The 18,664-nt window shown below is 39.3% G+C and overlaps 1 protein-coding gene across 2 annotated transcripts in view; it reads right to left on the bottom strand.

Annotated features, from left to right (window-relative positions):
* Window positions 1–18,397, bottom strand: part of LOC5579795 (cofilin/actin-depolymerizing factor homolog) — a 34,724-nt gene extending 16,327 nt beyond the window's left edge. Inside the window, exons 1-2 of one of the 2 annotated variants that reach the window (XM_001648057.2) lie at window positions 18,316–18,397; window positions 17,571–17,617 (exon numbers count right to left, since the gene is read on the bottom strand). In XM_001648057.2, coding sequence (XP_001648107.1) covers window positions 17,571–17,573 — 3 coding nt within the window. In that variant the 5' untranslated portion in view covers window positions 17,574–17,617; window positions 18,316–18,397. Of the gene's footprint in view, window positions 1–17,570; window positions 17,618–17,878; window positions 18,115–18,315 lie in introns of those variants that run through there. The other variant, XM_001648058.2, reaches the window with a different exon arrangement.
* Between the last annotated feature and the right edge of the window lie 267 nt (window positions 18,398–18,664).

The raw sequence follows: 18,664 nt of genomic DNA, 5'->3' as shown, positions 1-18,664 counted from the left end.
AACGATTCCGTTATCAAAACTTTCATACGTATGCTCAATTAGGCAACATTTACTGTAAAGAATATAGAATTCTATTAAGAGATTGCCTACCTTTAGGCGTATTCCGTGGTTCGAGGTGTTTTTAATTTTAAAATAACTCAAAAGGCAAATGACTTGTAAGCGTTTGGTCTTCATATTCGGCTTCGGGGGCCATGATTTAAGTAAGTAACGATATTTTTAATATTACCAAACGGTGTTTACGTAGGTGATCAATGTTACCCCATATCAGCTAAATCAAAAAAACATTTAAAATTTCATTTTCATTTCTTTAAACATGCATAAATCTTTTAAGAAACAAAATGCAGTATATAGTCACGAGCTATGGGTGGCAGTACTTGTTTTAATGATATAAAATTTGCAACATTTGCTTTTTCAAACAAAATATTCAAGAAATATTCAAAAAAATGATCAATGTTACCCCGGTTTACGGTACTAAGATAAACGTATTGTAAACTAAATTGTAATGTATCATTTATACTTAAAGTTATAGATCTTGAGCATACATGTCTAAAATTTAGATGATAAATAACAAATTACCTGACGTTGTAAAAATTAGCATCTAGATTGAAACCAATTTCAATATACAAATATCTGAATTCTCACTAAAGCGCAAACATTTTGAAGAAGGATTCAATTTTGATAAATAATATGAATATTCTCGAATAAGATTACTTTAGAAATTTAAAGGAATCCTTTCGCAATTTCTGTCCCATTGGAGCTCCTTCAAAGCTCAATATTTTTGACGAACTTGAAACAAACCGAACCAGATGCATACTATGCAATAGTTACTAGAATATGATTCCATATATATCAGATTAATTCAATAGACAACTACTAACTGTTGCAATAGTAAAATTATTGTTAAAGAATCAATGTACGATTGAAAAAAATAACAACTAAAACAATAAAACTTGTTTCCGTAAATGTAACCCATCTGTAACATTGTTCAAGTACTTTTTTATATTGAGCTTGAGCTTGATTGGCCGCCCGTGGTTGCTACTCCAGTATCGCCAGATCAGTTGCACTTACACAAGGAACCAACCAGATGACTGCTTGGGATAAACAAACACCCTCAGTGTATAAGTGCTGGTGATCTTCTATTTTTAGGCAACAATGGTGCCTGCCACGTCAGAATGCAGACCAAATGGGAGGAAGGGGAAGGAATTGATGATGCATTTCAACTGGCTCCCACGGTAGACCGTATATACCACTGCGTCTACACCAGCTCATGCGGAAAGGGTGAAGGGGTGTGGTAATTTTTGTGGCAGAGAGGCTTGCTGCTTTGGTTAGCGTACTGCCTATGTATCAGGCGTAAGGAAAGGCTAGCTATATAATGAAAGATTGGAAGCGCAGGGAAACGGTTTATTTCTGTCCGTCTCGGATTCTAGCAAATGCTATGAACTGTGATAGATCAATCATGATATATTAAGAGTGGTAGACAGAAGCAAGTGAAAGATACAACTACAAAGTACGAGGAAAGGGACGGGCCTGGGATTGAACCCATGACCTTCTGCATATGAAGCAGAAGCGGTAGTCATTAGACCACCAACCCCGTCCAGTTCAAATACTTTTTTATATTCATTAAAAAACACATTTTTTTCGCAAAGAGATAATCGATCAAAGACGTGCGAAGAATATTTACCAAGAATATTTCGTTCAATATTCTGAGAAGATGAAAAGAAACTATCGCTTTCTTTGGCATTTTGGTAGGATGCAGATCTACTTGGGCACTTCCATGATTCACTTTGGCATGGGGGTTTTTTCTCGACCGAATTATCTACAACTTTGCAATAAGAAGCATTTCAATATGACACATATTGTAGCCAAATATGAGCTCGGTAGCTTCAAAAAAAAAGTGGCAAGAACAGGTTGATCTGGTTGATCCCTATTTTTGCATTTTTGTAGTAAATCAGTTATAAAACCGAAACAAAACCTAAAACGTTACAGGAGCCTTTTCTTCGTTCTGATTCTACATCACCACTAGAACTGATCCTGTCTTTGTAACATCCTTTTCTAATTTGCCTTCTCTACATGACATCACCACTGGAACAAATTGTTTCTCAATTTCCTTAATTTACGAATTGGCAGATGCTTTTTCTTCTTGGAATTTTCAAACTAACATTCAAACTAGGATGGAGCCAGCTTAGTGATCTGAGAGCACATCCACCCTTATTAAGTGAGAGCTCTGAGTGGCAAAATTGGCTCCCAAGTTTGGCTGATCAACGATACGTAGTACTCAATGTCGACTTCATGACTTTTGATATAAGAATCCGCGAAACAATCAAAGGTCAATACCATAAAAGTCATCCAAATCGTTGAGTTTCAGCAAACTGGTTCCTCATCGCACCACCAAGTCTTACAATATGTATTAATATGTTATTCTGCCCGTGTGCTGATATCAGAGAACACTTCAGTAAACCTGTTCAGCCAAGCGTGACTTGCTTCGGAGCGATTTTTGTGAATCCTTTCCAAAAGCGGCGATGAGTAACGGAGCAATGCGAAAAAAATAACTGCTCACTATAAGAATGAGTCAATTTACTCGTTGCGCCATCAAACAGGCGGCAAGGGAAGCAGGATAAAATTTGAAACAAGCAGCACTCTTCTTAATCAGAGCTGCCTGGTTTAATGATAGATGTGGGCATGATTCACAATCCTATCGATAGCAGGTGAGTTCGACACTCTCATCATACGTGCAAAAACATTAGCTCACTCACCACCCTCTGTTCGCTCGCGAGCGATATAATCATTACCGTAAAAGTAGCTTGGCCAAGCTGAAAACAGCGACAGATTTACCAACACCTTGTTAGCGTTGCCTTGCTATAGGTAGCTGCACGATGATTACAATAACAGCGTAACCAAAAGCATTTCGGCTCGGTTGGCTCCATCAAGGTTCATTACCAAATTTGGAAGACTTCTCTCGCTGGATGGCGATCGACCGACACTTACCTACACGCGATGGGCGGCTTTTGGAGGCTTCAGGGGGGTATTATCGCCGCCAAAATACCACAAATAAGGCGAGTCGATCAGTCTCAGAAGGAGATTTTCTTGGTTGAAACAAGTTTATAATTTAGTTTCAAATAAGACTCTGCGGAGTGCATTCATGAATGAAGTTGTCGGTCGGCATATCCATTCATAGGTGTCTGTTATTGACCGTTCGCCGTGTAGACATTGTAAGCACAGACAAACATATGTGACCAATTTCTTTATCATCAGGTGAACACCAGAAACCACAAGAAGGCGCTAGTGTGAAACGCCAAAGACGAAGGAAAACTATGCACACGCCTCTGGTTGTGAGGTTTGTAACATAGTAAATTCAAAACGAACGTTAAATAAGTGGTCGATGGAAATTTCATCAATGCTACGTCTGTTTGTCTGTGCTGTAGGCATGAAGTTCCATACTAGTGGGTGAACTTGTGCGCATGTGGTACCGTGTTGGTGAGTTCTGTGTGCAAAACCGAAGATGCTGTAGTCTGCATTAACTGACTGAACGAGTGGCCAGCAGCAGAGACAAATTGATTGCATGAATCATCTCTCATTGCTTTCGAAACAAGCTGGATATGTTTTCTGCTTCACGAGCGCTTCAATGACTATAAGACACGACACCGGGAGGCGTATTGGGAATAAGACAATAATTCACGATTGCCGCGTTGCGATATGGAACCGCTCTTCCGGTAGCTGTCTAGCCGGTTTCCGTCGCGTCGTCAGATTTCTTAGAACGGGAATAGCGCACGTCACTCAGCAACTTTCAGCCAGTAGTGTCGAGCGGTGGATGGTGCTTTCTTTCCATTTCGATGCCTGCAAGAATGTCAAACGCCAGCTCATCGCTATTATCGCGGTTCACCGAAAACCGACAAACGAGAGCGAGAGTATTGTTTGACGACGTTGGTGCCAGTATTAGAATGTGAAAGACGAAACGGGAGAAAGTTCGTTGAACTTGGCACGGCGACAACTACAATCATCAGCCAGCCACCCCAACCAGATCCTCACCGAGAGGAAACAAGAGACGTGGAATATCGACACCCTCCTCTCCTTATGGGATTTTATGATGCAAAGGATGAGCTTTGTGCTCTGCCAGGAGAGACAATCGCTAGCCAGGCGATGATGAGGGTGTGGTGAAATGACCTTGCCCTGCGTCGGTCTGTCTGTCGGGTGAGTCACGATGGGGCGTACAAGAATGTTGGTGAAGAATCTACCGAGCATCGAAAGGAAGGATACAAATTTCGTGAGAAAATGTTACTTACTGATATTATAAGGACATTACCTACAAATTAGAAAAGATTAAGGCGCAAGAGTGAATGGCACAAAAGTCAGAACTGAAAAAGCAGTTTTCTTTTTTAAAAACAACAAATTGTTAAAAATAAAAACACACAGCCTTTTGATTTGGCAAATAAAAGAGCTGTGTGTTTTTATTTTCTTCGATTTGTCTATTTAAAACGAGAAAACTGCTTTTTCATTTTTGACTTTTGCACCATTTTTACTTGGGCCTTAAAGCATTGCCATATCTACAGGCAATAATTTTGTTCCACGCACATCTGTTTTGTGATCCGTAAGGTTCACATACCTATTTAACTAATTTCTTGCAAAATACTTAATGAATGATTCTGGTGAAATGTTCTGCTTTCTTTGTAAGATATTGAAATCTTTGACAAATTTCATGAATTTAAATTCCTGGTATGGTTTTTAATAGATTCCACTCTAGATGAATTCCTTGGTTTGGGAGATATACAAGATATTTAATAAATTTCTACTGTAATTGTTTATGAATTTCTGGAAAGATCTTGCCGAATATCTTCTCGAACACCCGAAGATTTCTTGATGATTTTTGAAGAAATTTCTGAATTATTTGTTAAATTACTCTATAGATCTCTTATTGTATCTTTTCGTAGATCCATCCAGAATAGATTCTTAGCGAGACCTCTATGAATTGCTTCTTGACATTCGGTCCCAACTTTCACAGGTTAAGCGTTCCAACTTGGTGTGTTTGAGCATGAACTCAACCAGGAACTCCTCTAACGATATCTCGATACGATTCACTCCAGACTCCCTCTGAAAAGATTTGAATGTTCACCAGCGATTCATCAATAAGGGCTGGTAGCATGTCACTTTTTCGACTTGGTCACTAAAAAGTAACTATTTCCAACAAAAAGTCACATTTTTCAGGAAAATGGTCACTAGAGTCACTTTTTTCGTGATGTGATGATAATGCAATTTAAAGCTGGGATAGCTTTTCAAACACAAACAGAAAAAAATAGATATTTGTTAATAAAAAGACAACTATAGGGTAATTTTGAAATCAAAGTGTGACAAGATTCATTACGCAAGAAAAATAGGGACTCCCGGACCAAGACCAATATCTGACAGGCCAATTGAATAGATTACCAGTGAGCTTTCTGCAGTAGTCTATAGAGCTATAGAATGAATCCTAAACCTGCCTTCTGAAAGATCATCATCAAAAATCCTCAGGAAGATAAGCCAGAGACAATTGGGAATAACAGCCAAAAATTCAAAAAGTTTGTCAGGAACTCGTCAAGGAGTTCAAAAGCGAGTACTGATTTTGCTGATATCTAGCCATTTTAAATAAAAAAAGTACAGTAGCCGCTCATGACCCTATTACCGCTCGCTAATGTATAAATTGATTTGTCTTGTAAAAAAAAAAACAACTTTTTTCGCACGGATATATTCTAGCAACATTAATAACTTTCAAATAAAATCGTCTGACATTCTTTTCATTTGATATGCCGATAAACAAATTCAAAATATTTATTTTATAATAAACATTTGAAAACATAACTTCCCTTAAATGAGCGGAATCTGGTGCACTGATACATTTTTTCATTGATTATTCCTTGAACATTGATGGACGATAATAATTAATCAATAGTGACATCAGTGGGTATCGTCAAATCCACCTGTTCATAAATTTCAGCAACAAATATGCGATTCTGTTTGCTATATAATCTAAGTATGCAGAATAAGTCATTTTCAGGGTGGTAGATAAGATTAATCGTGAGGTTATCAGTCGCGATTGTTCTCAATAATTCTTTTATTAAATCGTTCAGTTGAAATATAGATATTTTAAGCACACAAAGAATCGTATTCTAATCCTTTATGCGCGACATTCATCCAATTCGGTTTGTCCCGAGTTCGTTAATAATCAATTGTTCTGGAGTTATTGTTTCTGCCTCTGTTTAAATTCTGCCACAGATTTAGTCTGAATTTTAGTTTTCGTTTGTCTGAATGTTCTGAAATTTATTCACGATTTTCGCCACAGTTCTGTCTACAACCATTTTCCCTCGATTTATTCCACAGATTTGTTGAGAAAAGCTTCATGTAATTCGTTTTGCATCTCTACTTCAAAATTTTCAATGAATTTTTGCCAGTACCTCATCAACAGGGGCTTGCTATAAAATTCATAACGAGTTTGTTTACCAAGGTTTATATCTTTTGACCATTTATGACAATCAAGTCTTATTCCGGACACATAACTATTAAGCAAGATTTGAAATTACTGCAATCCTTTAAATGTTAAATTCACCCAATATGTAATTATACACATAGAACGAACTTTCATTTCTAGTCATTTCTTGTAGTTTTTAAGTCACTTTTGGTCACTATTTTGATCATTTTGGTCACTAAAGTCACTATTATTTTGCTGTCTGACAGCTACCAGCCCTGATCCAATGATTTTTCCATGGGTTTTTCTAGAATTTATTCAGGGATTTCTGTTCAGGACTTTTTTAAGGATTCAACAAGAGATTCCTATAGATTACTTTTCTATTCTCCATGGATCCACAGCATTTCTTCTATTATATTTATATAAGTATACTTCAAACAATTACTCCAAAAGTTCCCCCAGAGGTTTTCTCAGAGATTTAGATTAGATTTTCTGGGTAATCTCTGAAAACCTCTCGTCGGAATCTCTAAAGAAATTTAAGAACAATGAGACTACAAGATTAATGGAGGTAACATTTTGAACACTAAATAAACTACAAAGAATATTTCGTTTCAAATTGAATTGCACCAGTTTCTGTATGAAAGTGGGAGATCTTTGGGAGAGAACCAATGAGTAATTACGTAAATAATAGGTTGAACATTTTTTTTGAATGCCCGGAAACTTATGGGGAAAATTTATCCGAGGGGATTTTTTATTGAAACTTCGTGGAAATGGCATGAATAGTTACAGAGGAAAATGGTGCATTAACTTCTGGAGGAAATATTTTAGGATTTACTGGAAAAATCACCAAACGAATTTCTTCAAGGCCATTTGAATAAACCTCTGTGAGTTTTCCTGGAATAGTTCATGCAGGAATCTTAGAAAAATCTCCCGGTGTAACGACTGGGAAATCAATGGAAGAATTTTCAGAACAATCTTTGAAAGCAAACCTTGAAGGAAGTCCTGTATAAACCTTTTCGGAAGGACTCTTGTAGGATCTTTTGGAAAATTTCTTAGAAGTAATTACTCGAAAAATCGTTGAAAGAACCAACGAAAAAATACTTCTGGCGGAAATCCTGGGATATTCGCTAAGATTTCTTCAGAGTAAGCTCTGGGAAAATGATTGGAGGTAGTAGCGTTGGAGTGCTCTAAGATTTTTTGGAGTATTATCGAGCCTGTCCTTGAAAAATGGCTGGTAGCATCCCTAAAGAGGTACCTGAAATAATATCAGAAGGAATATCTGGAGAAATCACTAGAATTCCAGAAGCATTCCTCGAGATCTGAAAAAAAATATCATTAAGAACTTAGTCTCTGAAGGCTTTTGTGGAGCCTCTAGAATTTTGCGCCAGAATTCGCGCATAATCTGAGATAACGCCCTAAAAGCCATTGGTAACCACGTGTATAACTTGTTGTTTCTGAGCAAATTAATGAATAAGCATCCAAACCAACACTACTGGCAGGAAGAGAATGAACCTTTCTTTATCATAGAGTTGTTAAATAACATGTAAATCCATTCAAAAGCTCAGAAACAACGAGCTACAACACATGGTTTACCAATGGCTTTTAGGGCGAGATCATAAGTTATGCGAGAATTCACTGCAAGCAGATTAAGACAAAAAAAGTAGCTTAGAGTCCTGCTTACCTGAAATATGTACTATTTTTCGAATCTGTTGTATTGTTTGTTCTTTCCCTACAAAGTTTTTAATTTTTGTCGATTACACGAAACAACATTTTTATATAAAAAAAATATGCTCAAGAACGACACCTAGCTGTAACTGGTAACTGTAATTGCCTTTACTAACTTGGCAATATTTTTGGTTGCTTATTCTACCATGTATTACGAATTCCAAATAATCCTGACTGTTTATAGAATATTAATTTTAGAAACAGGTTCTATTCCAGTTGTGACGCAACACCACAAAAAAAAGCAGATTTTCAAGAAGTTAGTTGCCTTTTTTGACCAATTACTTCGGTCTTTAACCGGCAACTACAACCATAATCATTAGAATGCTGTTTTGTCTACACAGCATCAACCGTGCGGAAAGGTGTAAACTATGGCTTGAGCAAACGCGTGTCTCGCGTCGTAAAACCCTCCGATAATTGCGACAAGTTTACCGTCTCCGTTACGGGAGAACCTTATACCGCATTTCGGACGACTCGCGGTCGCGGGTGTCCGATTGATCGCATTGAAACGATTCCACGTCAAGCCACGTTCGGCACTAACTCCTGGTATTGGATGGTTCTATAAATATAGAGCACGTGTAGTGTACTCGGAGAAGCGCAAGAAACCCAGAAATAGCACTAGAATGTGCGCGCTTTCATTTCTGGTATGGCAGCGGGGCGAGATTTGGTGAAGTTAGTTGCCGTCAGCGACTGGCTAACAAAGCCAAACATTTTACACACAAAATGGAAGAAAATGAATGGTGACATACAACAGCGGCAGCTATTCATATTCGCCGCCGTTTGGGAAGAATTGGGAGCGTTTTATTACCTCGAGACCCCAACTCGAGAACAGCTGTCGCGATATCACGCCGCTAATAAAACGTAAACAGTTTGAAAGGTTCGAGCTCGACAACGAATTTTATTCTGAAATTTCGATGTCACTCATCGACCGAAGAAAGTGACCGAGCGTACCAGACCAGAATCACATAAAAAATATGATACATTTCCATCAATGAAGTTGAAAATAACAGAAATTGATATAATGTTGTTATTAAGTTGGTTTTGTTTTGAGCTTGTTATATACTTTTGATAACGAATTTATAGTAAAAATTCTTATTTTTAGCATTGCGTTAGTTTGAGTTTTATTCTTGTCCATGATTTTTCCGACTTCCGACAACTAGTGCATAACCAGTATCTTGACAGTATTTTATATGGCCTGGCCTAGTGTAAATTGGGGTGTTGTTTCAATCTAGCACACTTGTTGCCCTTGGCGTCATCCTACGGTTTTCTTCCGATTCGATTCGACTTGAGGGGGCCTTATATGGATAACGCACGTACCCAGAGAGTGTGTCGTGGAATATGACCCGTTTATTTTTTGCCCTGCTTCTATGTCATTGTATGTAAGTCAGGTGCCATAAAAATCGACACCTGGAGGTGGTGTCGGTTCAGAGTATGGTTTCGTTTCAATAAATCTTCTCAGAAGTGTACTTTTTTTCCTGACATGCTCGGTGAGTGATAATTTGCTAATGAGCTACAGCGTTTCTTCTTAGACAATGCTAACTTTCGAAGCAAGTGCAATGCTATATTTCTGCCTCAAGGAATTGGGGTCAGATAAAAAATGTATGTTACCTAAACGAGTTTACACAGAAATAAAACTCTGAAATGGAAATAACCAGTAGAGTATTTCTGCAATGTTTGGTAATCAAAAATGCATATTTTGAGCATAGTAATATATTGCAACATTCGTTGGTGGTAGACGGTATTCCAGTGTCTATATATAGGTAGAATAAACTATCACCCACACACACACGCCCATTTAAATGTAAATATCGCAGAGATAACTGTACAGTACACTGGTGCCGGCTTGAGCCAGACTAAACGGTTCAACGTCTTATCAATGAAGCTAGTTAATCGCGTCATGATATCGCAAAGCTTGCCAATCACGATTAGATCATTTCTGTTGAAAATTTCCTCATTTTGTTTCCATTTTCGGTATTCCGACCGATGTCTGGAACTGAGAGACTCTGGTGGAAAGAGTACCGGCTTTACGATTCGCCCACCAATACCGGCATGTCTAGCTGTCAGTTGCCCGCAAACGTGTTTGTGAGTATCCACCGGAAAGCTCTCTCGATTGCACAAACATCCCGAAACAGTCTGGTGCCGGTTCCATCGCTACATGGTATCGAACCGAGCCACAGAGTGGTGTGCTGGCTATGAGTAATTCAATTCATGAAAACGTATCTCTTTTTCTACTTTGACCATATATGGTAATTCCTTATAAAGTGAATGTTCCCTGCCGATCGCTCACTCCGGTGAGTTATCTCAGACGATGCAGCAACAACAACAGCAAGCGCGATTGTGATTGATATTGGCAAAGGCCACAACAAAGACTTTATTACACACCTCGCCATGGCTTACGTTGGCAAATTGGTTAATGTACCGTCAGCTTTTATCATGCGGCGGCATCGAACGGTACTTTACGTTAAATGTTTTACACGCCATATTTCGCGCTGATTCGCCCCAACGATATCTGGCAGTAGATAACATTAGAGGGCATGGGTCGGCTTGATTTGTTTATCGGTACATTTTGGAAGCTTCTATGTCGGTCAACTCCGGAGAAGAAAATATCATTCGTCGACCATGTGGGAGATAGATTTTCTATTTTTGCTCGGCAATGTTGATGATCTCTCCGACGTTTCGTCGAGTCACAGACGAACGGCAGCGAGAAAAACCGGGTTGGCAAGAAAAATAAAAACCAGCCATTCCTCCAGTGGTGTTCTTCGAGGAGACTTCGGTGTGTGACTTTTACAAGTGGGTGGGTTCGCGGCCGTGTATTCGGGTAAGGAGGAAACAAAATAGCATTGGATTGCGAATGCTTCCCATTCTCTGCGCGAGTAACTTCTCCTAGACGTTGTCGTTGTCTTGTTACACACGCATCCGTCTGTCTCCGGTTCTCAATGTCTTCGTTGACTTGACGTTCCTTCTCTGATACCGAATTATTTCAGAGCTCTACGATAACCGTCTCTCGCCACCCGTGAAGACTGTTCATTTCAATTGAACCCAGAATGTCAAAAACACTACTTGATACTATAGCAAACAATATTGTAGAAGGTTGTATGATGATTAAAATTGATAAAGTTTGTGTTTTAACTATCTGAAGTAGATTTGCAATATTGCATAGTATTCCTTCAACTTAGCTGGATGGTAGCCACCAAGCGCATCATAGCCACCTATGACGCTGGGCGAGCTGCGGCACAAGGTGCATGCACATGTGTGATTGTACGGGAGTGCTGATCTAAGCCTAACTCTCAACAACTGAAAGCTTAATGAAAATGAGCTTAAATCCAGATACAACCTTCGGCAACAATGTTCATTAGCGTATCAACTAGTGAATTTGTCATTCTGGGCTCAATTGAACGCGATTAACTAGTGTACGAGACGAAACAGTGACATAGGGTCAATTCTCAATATATTTGAGACGAATATTCCATACAAACTTTGAATTGAATGCGCCAGCTGGGGGAGCAACCAAATGAGTTGAAATTTTGAGAGAGCTTTTTTCTTACCCTAAGGCACATATCTAGGGGGTGCCCCGTTGAATTTTACAACTTTTTTGTTTAAGGGCCAGTCTAATGGACATTATCAATCTTTGAAAGATTATTCATAGCTTTTCGCTTAAAATTCCATTGGAACGTGGCTAGCCACGCTGGGTAAGCTAGTATTTCCAATGTTGCTCGAACGAGGGAACAGCATAACGCTTTCAGGCAATAGATATCGGTAAAGTTTTTTTTGCAGTTCTAAAGACGAAGCGAGCGTTCTTGATGCTTTATCGACAATATAAGCGATATGATGGGAGAATGTCAGTCGCGAGTCCAACAGAATACCCAAATCCCTAACGCATTGCACTCGTTCGATGGGCGTATCAAAAATGCTATACTCGAAGATTATCGGCTGTTTCTTTCGTGAAAAAGTGATTACGGAGCACTTTGCTGGATTGACGACTAGTCGGTTGAGATCACACCACCCAGCGAAGACGTTTATCTGGTCCTGGAGATAACGGCAATCGGCAATAGAGCAAATTCGCAGAAAATTTTCTGGGTCGACGCCCTTCCACAACAAAGTGCACGTCGTTAAAATACAAAGGGAAAATCAACGGACCCAGATGATTGCCTTGCGATATGACGCGTAAAAGCAGGGTGATCGACATTCTCCTAAAGCTACCACTAATTGACGACCAGTGAGGTAAGAGCGGAACCATCTCAAAAGGCTACCTCTAACTCCAAGCCTATCGAGCTTGGCGATTGCAATATCGTGAATATCTAGAAATAATTAAAGGAGAATTCGATGAAAAAATCCTGACAGAATTCCTTCAAACATTCCTCGAAAAAAAGCTGAAGGAATTTCTGAATCTCTGGGAGAACTGCTGATATGCGTGTAGAGGAACATCTGGAGGAATCCATGGAGGAGTCCATCCTGAAAAAAATCTCAAGATGTATTTCTGCAGCTTATCATGAAAGTGATATGTAAAGAATCACGTAAGAATATTCATAGGAACCTATAGAGCATTTAGGATTTACACCAGGATTCTCTGCAAGGAATCTTCTGTTTGTCTGTATATCGTGTGACGACCTTCAAGATCAGAGTTGTTATAGTCGTAGGATTTAACAGACTATCAGTGACAAACAATAAAAATTTTTCTTCACTGCCTCAGCGCAGCGCGACCAACAGCGCTCAACGAGCAAACTCCTAGACGCGACGAAGAATCTTTGCCGTTTCTTTCCTGGTATTCCAGGCGTTTTCGTTGAACACGTTGAACTTGACTAAAAAGGCAGGTAACTAACTAATCGGTGTCAAATGAATGGCCGACAAAAAATAAGTTCACAAAAGAACATCTGCGAAACATTCCGGAGTTGAAAAAAAAAACCTTTGGATTATTAGTAACAGTGAGAGTGGAATTGCCCAATCGTCAATATTTTAGACTTATGTAGTTTTCGTTTTTAGGTTCGGTGAAACATAAAACATAAAACAACACATAAACAAACCAACGTCGAGTCGAGCAAATTGTAGTTCGGTCGAAACTGAATCGGGTTGGGGTTGAAACTGTGAATCATAACGTGTTTCGCCAGTTCCAACCTAAGTTCCAAAAAGGCATTCGACATTAGTAATCATATCAGCCTAGTCTTCTTTCTCGTTGGCCAGCAGTTCGTAGCTCAAACTTTTTTATCTGCTATTGTGCTCTCGGCGACAATTAGAAGGTTATGTTGGTTCATCGCAAAAGGTTGACGTGAAGAGTGACGAAAAATGTATGAATACCAAAAGCATAACACATTTAGCTTTTGTGAGATATAACCAATAGCAGCGAGCTATTCATTACAGGGTGTCCATTTAAAGTCAGTTTTCCGATTCCCGGATTTTTCCCGGATGCCTAAAATTTATAAAACCATATGCCATCATGGTTTTGCGACTTTATATTGTTTGACACTTTTAATTGAAAGCTTTGATATATGATTTTACCTTCATAATATTCGTTTTCTAACTATGGATCTTCAAATCCATAACTGCTTTTATTTTTTTGCAATCGAAAGGGCAAAATACGGAGGAATCCACTAGAATTCACGGAAAGTTATATTAAAAAAAATAATCTGTGTCTAATTTCAGATCTTTATTCGACAAATCAAAACAGTGTTTATAATGGCGAACTACTACTAAGAATGCCATCGTTTAGACATTGTTCATAGCTGGTTCCTGGAGAAATTCTTAACCTGGTGCATCTCTCGTGAGATCCAAGGACAGATCTTTTGGACAGAAAGACATTTGGCAAAAATAAAAAACAAACATTAAATTGATTACTTGCATAAAACAATGACATAACTCCAAACAAGCATCTTCTCAGGAGTTCATCTAAGATTTTGTCAAGAAAGTTGGAATGGGAATGGATGATTGATTGAACACCCTACTTAAGATGCAGAGAACTCTACTGCCCATAAACGCATACTTGTCCCATGTGAATAGGAAATCCAGCCAACATGGGACTGACATGCATTCATGGGCAGTATGGGCAGTCTACGACCTCTCATAGGTGTTCGGAATGTTGATGGAAAGGTTAGTTCAGTAGACGTTCTGGCCGACAAAAATGTTAATTATTTACGAATTGTGGTCATGCGCTGATAATCAGAACAAACTCATCAAATTCCTTTTTCGAAACTCCTTTGCAATACGTGGCTTCTTTAACAATGAACACTACATAACATAAAAGGACACGCTTGTTTGAGCCGTAACTGAGTACTGCCCATCAAAATGCACGCAGCACCAGAAAAATCGACAAAAAAAAAACTCCAGTTTTTAATCCATCTCCAACCGACCATCCACAAACCACAATCAATTTTTAAATCAACACGCTTAACACACACAGGGGATTTAAAAAACGAGTCGCGTGAAACAAATTCGACTCGAGCAAATTGAGAAAAAGTAAAAAAAAAAAAAAATACCGAAAATATCTTTAGTTATAATTTTTGAAAAGAGAAAAAAAAATCACTTTTATCACTTTGAAAAACATGTTTCTACAAAACATTTGCACGTGGCATAGCACCATCCGCCGAATCAAATTTTCACCAGCCGAATTGTAAGAACGCGGAACGATGTAAACGTGACACAAAATTCAAAACGCAGCCGCCCGCGCGCACGGCTTGCTACGATCGCCAAGTTATATACAAATTTAAAAAAGTAATGAACCTTGCAGTTGCGGATAGTTATAAGCATTGTAATAACGTTTATTAGTTAGTTATTAGACATCCATATTTTTTAAATAATGCTGTGAAGTCTGGTTCGATTTTAAAGAGTCTTGTAACATTAGCAGTTTGTCTTTTTCTCGATTAACAGCTTGAATGTGCCAGATTTATCTAGCATAATGGCAATCCTGTTTAGCATGGTGGAAGGCCTTGACTCTATGTTTGAGCTGAAAATCCCATATTAACTTCAATTCAAATGAGCTGAAACTTCCAGGAAGTCTTCTTCTAACTCTAAGGAATAATTGGGTTGTTTAGTGAAGAAAAAATCACAGTTTTTTGTAACTTGATCGAATGAGCACATTTTTAAAAGCATTTCACGATTTTATTGCACTTCCAGGTCTTAATATTGATATTATAAATGATTGAAAAAGATTTCAATCCGTAGACTCAATGACATTTCAATTTACATAATGACAGCTCGTCCCGAAGTAAAATTTACCGAGGGGTGATTCAAAAGCGATTTCCATACTAATTTCAAACGTGTTTTAAAAAAAGTTGAAACTTTGTATTCTTGTTCAGTTTTTAACGTAGATAGGCTTTTTCATGTGACAGCTCCGTGTATGCATTTGTTTACATCTGTCATCTGAGCAGTGCATACACGGGCCTGTCATTTCCGAAGAGGAACTGTCAAACAGTTTCCGAATCAGCTGATTTGAAACGTCTTGTGAAAAGGCCTATTCAGGATATGTAAGAAACTGGATACCCCTAAACCAGGGGGGGTATACGCAACGAGATGCGCCTACCGTTCATGTTTTGTGGGTGTGTTCGTTTGGCTCACAACGCTGCTAGGCATCCCGCTGTTTGAGTGTTGAAATGCATCACCATTTGCTGCCTGGCATGGCCCGCGTTCGACCTGTGCTGTTTGGGTCGGCCCGCGTGAAAGATGATGCTGTTTGGGACGGCCCGCCCGAGATGATTGTTAGGCGAGCTTTGTTTGTAGTTGACAGCCGTACACCCACCCTGCCCTAAACAAGCCAATTCTGGAGGGTGCCCGTGGAATTATACAACTTTAATTTTCTCCCATACTAGGGTAACCAATATATTTTGGACCCCCAGGGGCATTTTCCTGCAAATTTCCCAGTTTAAATCGAAAGACCAACTCAATTTGCATGCCATTTGGAAAGATAGGACTATTCCGCACTTGCATCAACCTTTTGTACATAGAAAATGTGTTTATTTTATCTGAAATTAATTTAATCGGTTCATCCATGCAACCGTTACAACACGTTACACACAATAATTGAAGCCGTCAGAAATTTTTCAAATGTCAACAAAAACATTTTTCAAATTTCTGAACTAAAAACGTAGAATTTCTTTGATTTTCCATTGTCAATCGATTGATTAGACTATGGGCAAGCATATTATACAACCAGCGTCGTGGACTTTGTCGCCAGACGATAAAAAATGCCGGGGGTCCAAAATATATACTTTGAGGGTCCAAAATGTATTGGTGTGTCCAAAATAATGAGAAACAGTGCTTCACAATTCAATTATTTTCGACGTTTTTATGATCCTACATGATTGAATGGGCATTTTTATCTCGTGGAGGAAGTTTTTCTCTACATTTTGGCATGTTCTTTGACTTGGTTACGCTGTGAAATTAATTAATTGGGATTAAACATTAAAATTACTTCCTTAGGGGGTCCAAAATACGACCGTCAGGTTTAAAAACGAATTCGACATGATATTGCTGTGTGCGTTTGAAATGCAAATATAAAATGCGGGAACACCAACCGCGGTAAGATTTTTCACAAGAAATGCGATGTCAAAGATAGATTTTTCTTGCTAGGGCGGCGATGATTTATAGAATCGTTACTAGGTGTCCTTTGATTTGTTTGTGTTACCGCATCTGGAGGACGTTTGGCCAAGATTTGCATCTCAAATGCAAACAGCAATACATTATTAAATTTTTGCAATTAAAAAACGAAGTCGTCCAAGTCTACTGTTCATACACCCCCCGTATCGAAAATCGTGCATCATTTTCCTCGAACACACACATGCAATGCTTGCGTATGATTCATGCATCTCCGTACACCACTACACGTGCACACCTGAGTACGTATTAGTGAATGACCAGCCAGTCAAGTACCGCACACATCCACTTTTTTCTCTCACGTCGCGAGCTGTGGGTGAGTGGATAGAAACACCTCTCCAACCCCCGCCCAGTTTCTCCACAAACTCATCTCCCAAAATCCGATATCGGCCGTCTGTGTTGGGAAGTAAACGGAAAGCAGACGTCGGCCAGCCGCGCAATGATGGCAGCAAGCGAGGAACACTCAACTCAACCGAGCTGCCAGTGAGTGCCTGCCGTTTCTTTTTCTTTACACATTTTCTTGGGTTGATTTTTTTTTTCGGCGGATACCGGCATGCGGTTTTCCGCACAAAATTTTTGCCATGTTTAAATTTATCTTTCCATCCGGCACACATTCGGTACCCTTGAATGAACGCATTTTTTCGTCGCATGAAAACGACGAAAAACCGGCATTTCCTAACAGCTTCACGCCATCATCACTGCTCGATAGTCATTTTCGAGGGATGGAAAAATGTGTTTATTGAAGCGAAAGAAGAGAAACCTTCCTCGCAATCAAGAGGAGCAAAGACATCCAATTTACAGACACTTAAACGTAATAAATTAAACTTTCACCTACCATTTTTGCACGAACTGTTTCTGATTCTCACTAATTCAAACAATAAACTGCAATAGAGAAACAGAATTTTCGATCAGAGAACGTTGCACTTCACCTTTTTCTGGAAATAATTTCGGAGCTTTTTTGCTTCACTAATCCACACGCGAATCGCGGAAGGGGCGCTGTCTGTCGCTTTTTTTTCTACAGTACTGTCCCTATTTAGGTATTCCAGTTCAAAGAGAAGAAACCAAATTCACCCCGCAGAATTTTATCACTCGCCAAGTATTCGTCACACCTAATCGATTGATAAAGAAAAATCCTCACCGCACCTTTTTATCTATCGGCAAACACACGAGAGACTGTTCCGCAAAGGAAATACTGAACTTTTATCGACAGTCAATCGGAACGCTTGTGGAAAATACGAAAAATTAAATAATTACTGCCGCGTACGCGAATGAAACGACGACTGGTGCTGAGTGGCCGTTGCCTTGGATAATAAACGAGCCCGAAAGAGATAGCGCTATGGCTTTGCTTGTGTGAGTGCGCGGTACGTTTTCCTTTCCTTCTTTTCCAAACCGCGATGAGAGGATGTTCTTCTTTTCAGTTTGAATAGGGTTTTGATCTTCTTGGACGTTGCGCAGGAGCGAGATGTACTATAACCATTTACAGCAGGGCGACAGAGAAGCAAGACACCGAGTTTTCACGCGCACTGCACTGCCCCTTCCGATAGTGATTTTACTACTCCGAGAAAAAAACCTGAACTTACTCCTTCGACACACTGAAGCGGACTGACACCGGGGTCGAACGGGCGCAAGTTTCGTTGCGCTTTTTGATCTGAGTCCCGATCACTCAGTTCACTCTGGGGCAGCCAGCTCTCGGACTAATTTATGTGAGTGCTTTGAGTACTTTGGCCGCTTGGGCCGTGTGATGTGACACGGAAAATACATAAACTCATTGGAGGATACATCAAACCGATTCGCAATTCGCGACCTAAGACAAGACGTGTCAGGTAATAGTGCAAAAATGAAACCAATTGCCTGTCAAAAATGACCACTCCTCATAGGCCTTTTCATGTGACAGATCCGTCTATGCATTTGTTTACATCGGTGGAGGAC

The sequence above is a fragment of the Aedes aegypti genome, chromosome 3 (assembly GCF_002204515.2).
Source record: "Aedes aegypti strain LVP_AGWG chromosome 3, AaegL5.0 Primary Assembly, whole genome shotgun sequence".
Classification (NCBI taxonomy): Eukaryota; Metazoa; Arthropoda; class Insecta; order Diptera; family Culicidae; genus Aedes; species Aedes aegypti.
The sequence above is the reverse complement of the archived record's forward strand: the minus strand, read 5'-3'. Positions and strand labels throughout refer to the sequence as shown.